The 13,460-nt window shown below is 41.3% G+C and overlaps 1 protein-coding gene and 1 long non-coding RNA gene across 2 annotated transcripts; both read left to right on the forward strand.

The window, feature by feature from the left end:
* The first annotated feature begins 1,091 nt into the window (after window positions 1-1,091).
* On the forward strand, window positions 1,092-8,363 carry LOC119164375 (uncharacterized). The gene is made up of 4 exons (XM_037416552.2): window positions 1,092-1,553; window positions 2,057-2,093; window positions 6,525-6,854; window positions 7,919-8,363. Exons 1-4 carry the CDS (start codon window positions 1,284-1,286, stop codon window positions 8,233-8,235), a joined length of 954 nt encoding a protein of 317 aa, XP_037272449.2. The 5' UTR covers window positions 1,092-1,283; the 3' UTR covers window positions 8,236-8,363.
* Window positions 8,364-9,715: 1,352 nt separating this feature from the next.
* Window positions 9,716-12,468, forward strand: LOC142768942 (uncharacterized). Its single transcript, XR_012885575.1, has 2 exons — window positions 9,716-10,358; window positions 12,025-12,468. It is a non-coding gene; the product is annotated as an uncharacterized LOC142768942 (long non-coding RNA).
* The last annotated feature ends 992 nt before the right edge of the window (window positions 12,469-13,460 follow it).

The raw sequence follows: 13,460 nt of genomic DNA on the forward strand, positions 1-13,460 counted from the left end.
GTTCCACGCAGGTGTCAAAGTTTTCTTTTTTTTTATTAAACAAAACACAGTGTCTTTTTTTTTCAAAGATTAATTGCACAATTTTTTTATTTACACACGAGACTGCCTTGCTTAAGTAAGTGGGTTCTATCTGAGTGGGCGTGTTGAATTTTCTCCAACCACGTGAAATGCCACTTTACCTTCTTCACCTTGCTCACCTTTCATTTTTCAAGAACTGCGGGTGACCTCAAAGTTTACTGAATGTAAAATTTTCGTCAGCGTCCCGCAGATCTATTATGCTTTGTACCTGGCATGCCTTCAGAATGAAAAAGAGCAATACGTTCCGTGCAGAAACCTGCGCGTGAGATTGCCGACATGAGATTACGAATGGACGCCTTTCTAACAATCATGAAAGGTTTCAGTATAGTCCAAATGCGACCGAAGCGTGCAACTTCCATTTAAAGAAACGTGACTAACAATACCAAAAGATTGCTCAGGTTTTGAAGAACAATGTTTTAGATTGTCTAATACGTTCTTGCTGAAATCACGTGCCGTTCAGTCTGAAAAACACTACTCGGAAAAGCAGGATAAGAGTTTCTATCAAGAATATTGCTTCCCCTTTAGCTTTCTGGGAATAACTGTTAATTTAAAGACAAACTTGCGTAACAGGGCTTAAAGAAATAACAATACGAGCCTAGCCAAACGGAGAACTATATTGAAAAGCACTAAAGTTTGGAGAGATCTACCGGCAGCGACGGTACGAACACAGATATGAAAAACTGACGCTTTCGACTTTGTTACGAAGTCCAATTAATAATATCTGGCTTCCAGCCATCCGCCGGCACTCATAACGGAAGAAACATTCATCGCTGTCTGAAAGGTCCGCAAGGTTGTCGCCATTGCTTCCGAGGTTGATGAAACTGTCGCTTTCTTTTCCTTTGTCGATAGGATACTGTAATTTATACAAACACACCAGCGTTCCTCGAACCCATTACTTTATCGCGCGGTTCATAGTGCGTGCTGTGTTAGAGAAGCCTGCTTCAATTATCGTGGTGTTTGACTTGAAAACATTGCGTTATGTCCGCTTCACGAATATGTAAACATCATTGCACTCTTCAAATCACATTCGAGTTCTCGTTGCAAAGCTGAGAGCTACTGTGCAAATACTAGCTGTCACTGTGCTCTGTGTTTTTATCCGGAACGTGTCAAGTCTCGTTGCTGCTTTACATGTCAAAGTGAGCGCCCTTTAGGCGAAAGGCAGCTTTGGACTGTCAAAATACCAATGTGTCTAGCTTGATTTCTGAATGGAAGTAGAAAACAAAGGAAAGATTGTTCGCTACGAACACCAAGATGATTCTCTGAATTTTACGAACTTTCGCTACGAACGCAAAGAGGATTTCGTTAGTTTTACGGACAGCACAAGGAACGAACCAACTGTGTTCAAAGGGCTCCGGGAGTGGAGGATGCAGAGTTTTGAATGTTCCCGATGGATGCCTTGTAAATCTGCGCTGCTGACTTTTCTGATCACCGTTACTTCTACGTGTCTGGTGTTGTTTAACCTCTTCGGTGGCAAGGTCAGGTGAACAACCTTCTTTTTTTCTTTCATTTTGAGTTTTCACTAAGATAAACTAAATATATTGAATACGGTGTTTGCTTGTTAGAAGGGGTGATCACCATCTTTGTTGCTTTTTATTGAAGCCATTCATCATTAAGGGTAAATGGTTTTTGTCGTTTGAGATGGTTGTGCTTTGGCGTTTTTAACTGAAATATTAAAAATGTCATAATAAAACAAAAAATCTTAAAGCTTCTTATTTTTGTAAGTGGTCATGAACACGAGAGTTGAATCCAGTTGGGCAGGGTTTAATTGAAGTGGCACATCAGATATCTTTCTCCGTTATGCATTTTGATTGAAATTAAAGTGCCTACAAAAATAAATAATTGTAGCGATGATAATTATGATGCTGATAGTTTTGAGTTGCTTCTGGTCACAAATTTTACACATTACTTATTTATGTAGCAAAATTCCACTCTTCGAGCGAAGGTGTGGTAATTCAAAGCTTGTTTTTTTTCCTTGCAGTATTCACCCTGCACTAAAAGTGACGGAGCATTTTCTCGTGAGTTGTTTTCTATGTTAACAATCTCACAGTACAATCACATTGCCGTACTATTCAACTGTACTATCCCGTGTGTATTTGTTGATGTGAATAAATCTAAGTGAGCAGTCACAGTTACCCCGCTCGGCACGACAAAGACACGGCAAAGCAAAAGAGCAATGACACATATATATGTAATAAACAGATATTATCCATATAAAAATTTTGCAAGCAGTCAAATTTTTGAACAAATTCATGTATAATTACGTTATAACGTTGAAATTTAATCGAAAGATATTGCTACAATCTTTCAAAAACAAACTGATACATTTTAAAAGTGGTGGTTCAATCCACAAGAACTGTTGGAAAATGTGTTTTAGGCTGTATGTATGTTATATACCGTATGTTATGTATGTATGTCATATATAAAGGCTGTATGTTATATATCGGTATTGAAATGTTTGGGTAAGAAAATTTCACCATATCATTGTAGCGCTAGCGCTTTTTAAAAAAATTGAGCTCACATTATTGGTGCAAATGCAACCTTTATCCGTTTACTTTCGCACCATTACATTAACTTCGGTGAATGCGAGACCCTATGCGTATTTTATGAGTCTAGTGCACAAAAAACAGACGGAAACACGAAGTAGAAAAAAAAGGAGAGACAAGCGCAGACTATCAAGTGAAGCTTTATTGCAGGACCGAGGCACTTTATAAAAAAAGAATAAAAAGCAAGGGAGGGCAAAGGGGGAGGAGAAAAAGGCACGAGGGGCCAAACCAACAAAAGCTGGGCTACATCAGGAAAGCACACACGTCATGCAAAACCTAGATAGGTCAAAGTCTTTATCGTGTATGGTCACAGAAGGAACTCTGACGCACGACTCGGACATCTTGCTAATATGCGCAGCCTCGATAATCTCGCGCACTCTTCAGTTTTTGTGCCGAAACAGCATAGAATTGTCATCAAATAGCGGCACGCATCCAAATTTTCTACAGTGAGCATGCTAAATGAAGGCTGGAGTGGCCTTTCAGACAATTAAACTGTACTTGAAGTCCAATTTTTAGACAACGACTTTTCTTACCCACGTATACTCGATTGCATGACAAGAGTATGGAGCAGACAACACCGAGTAATACATGTTTCATAATTATGAATGTGACTAACATTGAGTGTATCTTGCTGGACATATATGTTATCCGCGACTCGCCTATCTACTTTGGCACATGATGTGGATAACTTGTTCCTGGCAGAAATAACCACTCGGACGTCATATTATGATGGCACCTCTTTTAGGTGGTGGGTAAAACTGTGAACATATGGAAGGGCAGCAAATTTTTTATGCTTTCCCTACATATCCAAGTTGCAACCAACACTAGGGCCTACCTTTATTTTCTTAATCTACTTTTCGCAGACCTTTAACAATGAATCTCGTGGGAAGCCTGCTTGTCTAAGTTTTCGGAACTGCCCAGCAAAACTTTTTTTCAAATAAATGAGTGCAGGATTTCTTCAGTGCAGAGCTAAAACAACAGAGTGCAATAACATTTTTAACCAGTTTCGAATGGCCGAATTTATAGTTCAGCGCAGGTTTCACAAACCGAGGGGTGTGGCACCATCACACATGCGTGCGCGAGAACTGTAGCTGTAGATCCAAAAATTGGATACATTGGTCCTTTAGGTGTTCCGAAGTTAACTTCAGGCCGAGACCACACTGCTCAAAACTGTTTAAAATACCTGCTTACATATCTTTAGCTCTATTACTGAAAAAAAAACAATGTAGTCATCGACAGAATGAAAAACTCATTACATAGGCCTGCATACATGCAGTGTTAGTCATATTTATAATTATGTATCATATATCACCACTGCTGTTTACTCCATACCCTTGTCATGCAATCGTGTACACGTGGGTCAGACAGGTCGCTGTCTAAATGTTAGACTTCGAGAAGATTTTAATTCCCTGAAAGGTCACTCCAGCCTTCATTTAGCAGCCCACTGCATAATGCGGCTGCGAGCCGCTCTTTGATTATACTTCTGTGCTGCTTCGGCATAAAAACCAAAGAGGGCGCTACCTTTTTGAGGCTGCGAATATTCGCAAGGCGTCGGAGTCGTGCGTCAGTGTTCCCTCTGTGACCATACACCATAAAGAGTTGACCTATCTAGCTTTTGCATGGCTTGCGTGCTTTCCTGTTGTTGTCCAGGTTTTGTTGCCTTTCTCTCCTCATTCTTTGCTCTCCTTTGCTCTTTTTTATTTTCCTTTATATATTGCCTTGGTCTTACAATAAAGCTTCAGTTGATAGTCGGCGCTTGTCTGACCCTTTTCTCTACTTTGTGTTTCTGTCTGTTTTTTTTTTGCGCAGTACACATATGGATCAGTGCCAACCTGCTGAACGAGCCATTCTTATACGTATTTTATTATGATTGCATTTAATGATGATTTACGCTTTTGCTGCCTCACTGCTTGAAGTGATGAACCTGCGGCTTATTAGTCGAGGAAAGGTTGTTCACTGTTGCTTGGGAGAGACCAAGTTGTCTTTTATCTTCACTCAGATTGAAGCCCGATATGTATGCCGCAAAATTAATGCGAGTGTTCAAGAAGACGGAATGAGTTCTTGCTCAAGCGGCACTATCATTCAACCTAGCCAAACGCAAGTCACCTGCGGCCCATTCAATGCGTCTGCCAACTTCAGCATTGGTATCACCACGCTTACGGTGGAACCTATGAAGCAATCGTCAAAATTGAGTACACTTGCTATATTCATGGCCGCAAAAAGGCACTGTGTAGCCTGAAATTACCTGGCTTATCACTAGCACGTAAGAGCGAGCCAACCGAAAGCAAGAAACAGCTGTAGTGTAACGTATTCGAAATTGTAAATACACGTTTTCATGACAAGCTGACTTGTCATTATAAGGTGGCGTGAAAATTTGAACATTTTACGTCATGCCGCTCTATCACAATTACGAGTGGAGTCGCTGCTCTATGCAACTTTCCTACGATATGCTCCAATCAATTTCTAATATTACTATATTTGGAGAGAATCAGCAGGATTCGATTACACACATGATACGTGGTTTTCAAGTCATGTTCTGTGGTAATCTACGCAGTGCACTAAAACATGCAGTACGCGTATATAAAATATGCAGAGCAGTATTGTGTGTACCTAATGTGTTTAAACGAATACAACCTACATAATCCCACCACGATGAGTGAAGAACACTAATCTCACACGGTGTTAGAACCTTAAGATATGTGCAATAAAATTTGAGAACAATTTGAGAACTTGCATGATTGAAGCAATCTGACGGTTTTGATGTGTCGCAGCAATAAATATTTTGATCGTGTACATAACATATGGTGAAAAACGTGGCTACAATCAAGAGATTATGAGGGAGCTATGTTTACTTTGTGTAATTCCAGTAGGGTACTTTCATTCAGACTAGATAATTAAATGCTCTTTCTGGTGTGAGAGAATGCATTACACTGCTATTTATGGCGTACTCCTGTTACTGATCTCCTTGTGCCTGGTATAATATTTGTGGTGCTCGCTGCAGGACAACCGCTTGGAGAATCTGCGGTTATGACGTGTTGTTATTCGCCATGGGACACTCTTTTATTGAAAGAAATAAAAAGGCAGTTGAAACATTGAGAAAGAGGTTATGTGTGCCCGTACTGTATCTAAAAAGCAGAGAGAGCAGTATACCGTAAAAACAAGTTGTACTGGCAGCAAGAATATGTAAATTAGTTTAGAATTCATAAGGCAGTCATTTCTATTGAGCAAACTTCACAGAGTCATAAAGGCTAAATTATTTCATTTTTTATTTCGATTCATTTTATTCAAAGCAAAAGTTTCACAATTTGCCAGGAATGCCACGACAAAATGCTGAAAAAACGCCTGACTAGATCGTGCCACCCTGGCAGACAAACTACAGACACACCAACGGGCATGTGTCGTACAGAATGCAATGGTAGATAATCACCCAGAATAGTTAGTTTCTCTTTCTGAAATATTGTCAATCAACTGGATGAGACATAACAAAGTATAACAGTTTCAAGGCCTTTCTTGTGTGATAAAGAAACACTGTTGAAGTATGGAAATACGCAATGGTCATGTCAGAAAGAGCATACTCCACATCGACGTCCAGTCAGTCTCTAATTTTCTTTGAAAATTGATAGACAAATTTTATTTGCTTGTAAACATCAATTTAGCACTGAGCTCTTAGCAAACAGCCTTGAACGACTGAATTTTTTCTGGTAAGCTTTCTTTCACAAACCGTTCAGACATTTAAATTTTTGACTTCGATGTGACGAGGCCTATAATTCTTGGAGGTATAAAACATTGTCCGCTTGACCATGTGATCTATACACGATCAAACGGGTGCTTCTATTATCATAAAATAAATGTAAAATGTAATAACTGTGGATCAATTCACACATTTTTAATCAATTTTCGCAGTCGCAGACCTTCCAGAAGTGCGGAACTTGAGTCTTGCAGCAACTACCGACAACTCCTTCACTGCAACATGGGAACGACCGGAAGGCAACTTCGACTATTATGTTATTTACATTTCAAGGAACAATGATGACAGTGAGGAGAACTCTCACGGCAATGCAGCAGGATCCTGCGCCAACGGAACCATTATTCACCGTGACCGGACTCAGTTGACCTGTGAGTGTCTTGAGACTTGTTCAAGTGTGACAGTCGACGTGCGCACGCACAGCATGGGACCACCTGAGCGCACTTCAAAGGGAGTTCCACTGCGTGACGTTTTTACCCCAGGTGACGGTAAGCAGACCCACTCGGCACCAGTATCTTCATGCCCTAACGCCAATGTTCGCAAGGACTGACACTTTTTGCTACTGCTGCTACTCCTTCTTCCCACAAACTATAGCGGATTGGAATAACCTAACGGAAGCGTTTTCCGAATGGCCGGGACCATTTTTGCAAATCGTGTTGCTCTTGTATTCCTTTCTTTGAATTTGATCACGCCCAAGTTGTCAAAGTGCTCTTTTTTATATCCCCCCCCCCTCTTACAACCAAAAACATTTTGTAAAAAAAAACACTTTGCAACCTTGTTCTCTGTTATTGACATATATTTTGCTCACCCTGCTTGGGTTTTTTGTCCGCAGTATTTTATAAAGAAAAATAAATCATTAAAAACTGTATGACGCGCAGCTTTCTTCAAACTCCATGTAAGCCCACTTCTACAAAAGGCAACAAAACGTGTCTCCATTTATTAGCCTGAATTCAATAGCTAACTTGCAGTGTTCATATTGTGTGGTTGCAGTGTAAGACTGTCAATGAAGAAGATTTTAGCTGAGCCGATCGGGCTATATGAAGTCCTTTAAATCAACATAAAGATCTGTGTAGCGAAGCCTCCGAACTCTAAAATGGGTTGAACTCTTGAGTATACCTTCTAGTGGGGCGACCCAACAAGGACGTCGCTCGCGCTGGGAGTCCGTGCTTGACCGTCACTGTTGCCATTGTGTATGCTCGCTGGTTGCCGGCTAATAAACGCCTTGACATCTGTATAAGTCAGCAAGATAAATGGAGAATCATTAGTTTAAGGTTATTGCTAAATTTCCGCCCGTTATTGCTTGAACACCACGACGCGTCACCAATACAGCCATCTGTGACAATTACATTCCTTGGGAAGAACATAATTGCAATCAGCCGTGAATACATTTGCATGTTCTCTGCAGATTTTTAATTAAAAAGCTCGTTTAGACTAGGGCCTAATAAAAAAGAATGAAAACAATTATTTGACACCTTTGAATATTGTAAATTGTCAGGTACTATAACTACCGTTTTACATGTCAAAGCAGGCGTCTTTTTCTCTTATGTTTCAGGCCAGGTTCCACCAGTCGACATTACCATGGTCTCACTCTCAGTGTCTGAAACACTAATTCACTGGGAACCTCCTCCGAAGATCTTTGGTGTGCTCACTGGATATACCATACAGACCTGCCACACCTTTGCACTCTGTGACGCCGATGAAAACGTGAGAGGTTGCATCGAGCACCACACTTCCGAAACATCCCTGAAGATTCACACCACTGCTGACACTCCCTACTGCATATTGGTATTCGCCACTGTGCGTTGTGGTATTGACACAATTAGCAGCCTTCCCGCTGCTCAGCTAATAAGGACACCAATGGACGGTTAGCACTTAAATTTTCTTGTCCTGTACGCGTGATGTGAATATTTCTTCAATGACTTTGCCATATTAAGTTCTGTAGAGTGTAAACCGAAAGGGGCAGCGCAGCCAAACTGAAAATAATATTTTTTCATAAAGATTCCCGTTTGCAATTTTTTGGGCCAGTTACTTCATCTAATTTTTAATAAATTCACCTTTGCAGCCCTTCCTGACGTGCAAAACCTACGATTGGTGTCTGCAGAAAACCATGCAATAACTGTGCCATGGGAACGGCCGCAGGCACAGTTTGATTGTTATCGTATTGAAGTCACTGCTGGTAACGAACATGCGAACAGATCTTCAGGTGAATACAGTATTGGTCGGTGCAAAAATGGCACAATTATTCATCCCAAGAAAGATCGTGTGACATGCGGGAACTTGGAAACCTGCAGCAACGTGGCGTATAAAATTAGTGCCTATAGAAAAGGGCCACCAGAGCTGCCTTCCTCGGACACTTTACTCCAGGATATTTCAATCCTGGTTGAGGGTAACTGTGAGCTTTCATTTTGCGCATAGTATGCGTGTTTTAATTGCATCTCAATATGCAGAGGTTCTAAATATACAGGCCTGAAACAGATGTATTTCTCGTACATAGAATGACAAGAAGAAATACTAGAACGAAGCTCCTTATGTTATTTGACTACCCGTCATATTCTCACAGTCTAGAAGCTGAGAAGGACCACCAGTGCTCCAAAAAGGCGTTTTCTGTCAAACACCTGTGTTCGGCACCCAAAAGAGCAAAAGTTACCGTAATGATGACCAGAAAGTGTTTCAGGGACGTCTAGGGGGGCTGTTTAGAAAAAAATGGACGCCGTAATTGTAAGCAGTGTGACAAGTGCTTACAAGTAAATGGCGTTGCCCTCATGGAAACAATATAATACATCATGAAACGGAAGAGCCTGCGATTTTTATCGTTCCATAATTGTGGACTACCTGTTCATATCAGAAAGTGTTATTGTAGTATAATGAGTGTGGGCATGCATCAAACTCTAGAGCTCCTTAATAGTGGTGACCTTCGTTATTATGCGCTTAAAGGGGAACAAGTCACTTTCAACTTGCCAGTGCCTGTCGAAACTTCCACAGCAATGATGTTAACAGTGCTACAAAAACATTGTCTCTCGTTCAGCGTTTGTGTGATCTATGTAGCCTAAGTCATGAGACATCAAGCTTACCCACTGTGCGCCATCCTATATCATTTTAGTTAGCTACAAGGAATCTGATGTCAGCAATAACATTACATCTATCTTGGCTTTGTTTGTAATCGCACGTAATGAAAACTACTAAATGTTTTATGGCCGCTATTCGAGGCACCTAACATTTTCATGCGGTCGCGCATCTCCGGGTTCACCGAGAAACATTAGCGTTGAGATGCGAACACCTGCGTCGACGGCAATGATGTCAGAACCACCTGCGACATTTAAAGGCGTGCTTGGCAAATACGTAGTGAAAATATGCATGACCTACGTGGCTTGTGGCTTTGGAGATATAGTGTGGAACTGCAAGTAGTATCGTACGTCATCGATGATGTTCGAACTCAGTGGTGCATCCGTTCCGTACTGCATGCTGTTGACAGCCACCTCCGAACGTGGTACCTACGTACTCGTCAGCCGACCATTAACAACGGAAATGACGGCGCCAATGTTTGGGGAGGCGGCAGTTTCATCGACGGCGCGTTTTGTAATACCACATACTTTTACTTCAGAGAGCTGAGACCAGGGTGTGCTATGCGTGCAATTTTCAATTTGCGCAATATTTGTAGTGTTCGGCTCGTCGTTTTAACGGCGCAGCTGCTCTAGGACTGGCCATGATGACTGGTGAGTAACCGCGTCCCAGATCTATAGCTCCGTTTCCCACATGCATCAATATATGGTGTATATGCCTAGGTTGTGGGCAGAGCGGTAAACGAAAAGTGAAACCACGAAACGAGATTCCGGCATGAATATGGCCTAAAGGCAGTGTAGCTAAGGAGGTATGGCGTGTGCACTTTACAAATACCAGACCACAGGCACCAACAAAAAATGAAAGAGCCTCAGAACAAAAGGCAAGTTGGACACAGGAGAACCAGACAACTGCTTCACCACATTTTACACCAGGTAAAAAAATGGTGAATTTTTTACGTGTGTTTTTTTGAAGTGCTCGATGATGAACAGGTGACATCTGTAGCGGGACTACTGAACAAAAGAATCATGCATGAGCAATTGTGTAAAGAGTCGGATAGCTATTGGAATGAAACGATTAACTTGAAAGCTATTTACACAACTCGCAGTGCTTGTGTGAGATCCGTTTGATATATTTATATACACCTCCTTAATCTCCGCAGCCTGTTAACTCATGCGTAAATTTATCTTCGCAGCGCATATACAAAAATCGTTGTTCTAGTGGGTTGCCTGGAATGAAGAGGCCGTCCCTAAAAATTCAGTACCCGGTGGGCAGGATAAGTTCGGCATCATGTCTATCTGTCGAGCCAGGCATCACGGTGACGTGATACCAGGAAAGCTCGTACCCTGGCACAGCAGGTGCTACATTGCGGACGACAAAGCAGAGCACGGCTATGACGACAAGTTTGAGGCGCCCACAATCGATAAGCTGTTTTGGCTGCTCCATTGGGACTTGCCGTAGGCCCTTCGGTAGTAGAGAAAAGAAATGTTGTAAGACCTCTCTGCTTGTGACACTTGTAGTTAACTCTGAAGCCGGGTGAGTTAAGGCTTGTAAGAAAAGCATACTGCACATAGAGGACCGCATAGGAAGTGAAATATCTCAGAGCAGGACCTTTCACTTCCTGCTCCTTCTGTTGTGCGTCAGTTTATTTCCTGCACACGCTAACAGGCATTGTTTCATAGCATATTGTTATCGTGGAATACTACATGTAGGAAGCAACAATGTAAAAACCAATACGAGGAGGTATAGTTCATTCGGAATACCTAGTAGATTGTCGGATTATGGGAGGTCTATAGGGACACATTAGCAGATTTCTAACATACGTTGGTAAAATGAAACAACCGAGCACCACAGTGTTCCTTCACCCTTCTAATTTGGTCATGCATACCAAAACTGCATATCAGTCTAACGCATTTTTATAGAATAAGGCAAGCTTATTCACGCATGCTTCTTTTATGCATCGGACTTCATTAGCCGTAATTTACGCAAAACTAGGCGGATAAAGAGTTCTAATGTCTTTGCTGCAGGATGTTTTATTATTATGTCTTACCGAAAGAAATGTTCTGGATCTATTTCTCGCGTAATTCTTTCCGTGAGAGTAGCGTTTCGCGTCGGAGTAAAAATAGTTCAAAAACATAAAATAATGATGGCAAGAACTACGTTAACCCAAAAAAATGCATTCAGGCCCACTGGTCATAGAAGGCTTGAGTAAAAGTCGATAAAAAAGAATAAGGCGTTAGTACAAATGTACGCACGCTTTTACAATGAACACATTTTTCACGGTGTTCTAGAGTACATGTGATGCCCCATATTATACGCTATTTGAATGGAAGCCGCCACAGTGGTTTGTGGTAATGAGTCTTCGTTGCTGAGGCGATGTTTGCAGATCAAATTATGGTCGTAGTGGTCTAAATAGGAGAACTGCCAAAAGAGAGAGCCCTTAGGTTCAAACGCGCGTTAAAGAACACCCAGTGGTCAAAATTTCAGGAACACTGAACTAAAAAATCCTTCACAGACGTGTACAAACGTTAGGACGCACATTTGAACTAATATTCTTTTTTTATATATCGTGTGAGATGTAGGACATTGCTCAATTCACAGGTTCTCATCACCGAGGAATCTCCTGCTGCGGTCTAATGGGTGCCGTTCAAAATGGTAACCGTTCAAGGTGGCCTCACATACGGCGGCGTACCGCTGTACATCGGGCGCACAAACCACAGTGACCGGCTCAACACCGGGAAGGTGGTCCCGACTGATGGTTGCCTCTACATACCTTTTTATGGCAAAAAAACACCGATACACTGAATACGAAGCACCAGTCGCCGAGTACTTTAACTATGGAGAAACTGCCTGAAAATATTTTGACACCTTGTCCCTCTCTGTAATAATGAAGCCTTCAGTAGAAGGCATGTTTACTTTTTCTCACATATTTATTACGAGTTAGCAAGTATATAAAAGCCTCGCAGAAAGTTATGAAAATAACTCAATAAAGCAATAATATCTGATAGTGCGTCTGATATTAATAAAAAAGCATGGCGCCTTTTTTATTCTTTTTAAAACAAGTTTTTATTCCACCTAGCTACTGATTGTTCAAATCATGAAGCACAGTAGTTGGGAGGGAGGCTTCTGCCTTGGTTGGAACGATCTCTTGAATTAGAATTGAATGAATTCAATGAAGCAATATTATTAAAAAAGGAAACGTAGCTAAGCTGCAACTGATTACTGATGTCGATTAAAAAAAGTCGGAAAGCAATTATTCACATATGAATCATGAGGGCCCGACAAGGGAGCGTCCGAATAAATAGTGTCATCAAGTCACTCTAAACATTCACTTCCTTTCGCCTGGCGTACAAAATGACACGTTGCGTCGCAAAAGCATCTGTTGTTAAAACTATGTATGCCTGTACAAAATAAAAGAACCACTAGAGCTCAAAACTTCCATAATTTGGAGGCAGTTCTAGTAGTAGTCTCTTCTTTTGAATAAAAAAAAAGTTATGCATGCCAGAACATATTGATTCTCAGATTCACGTCCATCGCATGCTGTGAAGGCATAAAAGTGACTAAGCCAGGTCATACCAGTAAATGTAAAAGTCCAGTGGCGGACTCAACATCGCCACCTTGTAAGTTGTAACTGGTACTTTTTTCCCGCCTACATGTATATATTATGACGTTCCAAAGATAGCTCAGTTGTAGGAAATTGTACGCTGCTCTTAAGACACTACTTGGCAAGCAATGTCGTGTTGTCTAGTTGTCAAGCGACTCTGCTTTGGACTTGGGAAACAATAGTTCAAGTCCAACCACTGCAAAGAAATTTTGATTCCAATTTAATTACTTTGTTATGGGGCTTGCCAGGTGTTCTAGAAAATGGGGAACCCGAAACGTGTAGTGTCACTTGTCTGTTTTGTGTGACACATGACCGCTGAAACCTTCCCATTATCTACCCCGGGGATCAATCTCAACGGTATGAAGCCCTTAGCCTCTAGAATTCGCTTGTCACCGTTTGATTACTAACTGTTCATGTATTTATCTGTATAAAG

Source organism: Rhipicephalus microplus, chromosome 8 (genome assembly GCF_043290135.1).
Source record: "Rhipicephalus microplus isolate Deutch F79 chromosome 8, USDA_Rmic, whole genome shotgun sequence".
Taxonomy (NCBI): domain Eukaryota; kingdom Metazoa; phylum Arthropoda; class Arachnida; order Ixodida; family Ixodidae; genus Rhipicephalus; species Rhipicephalus microplus.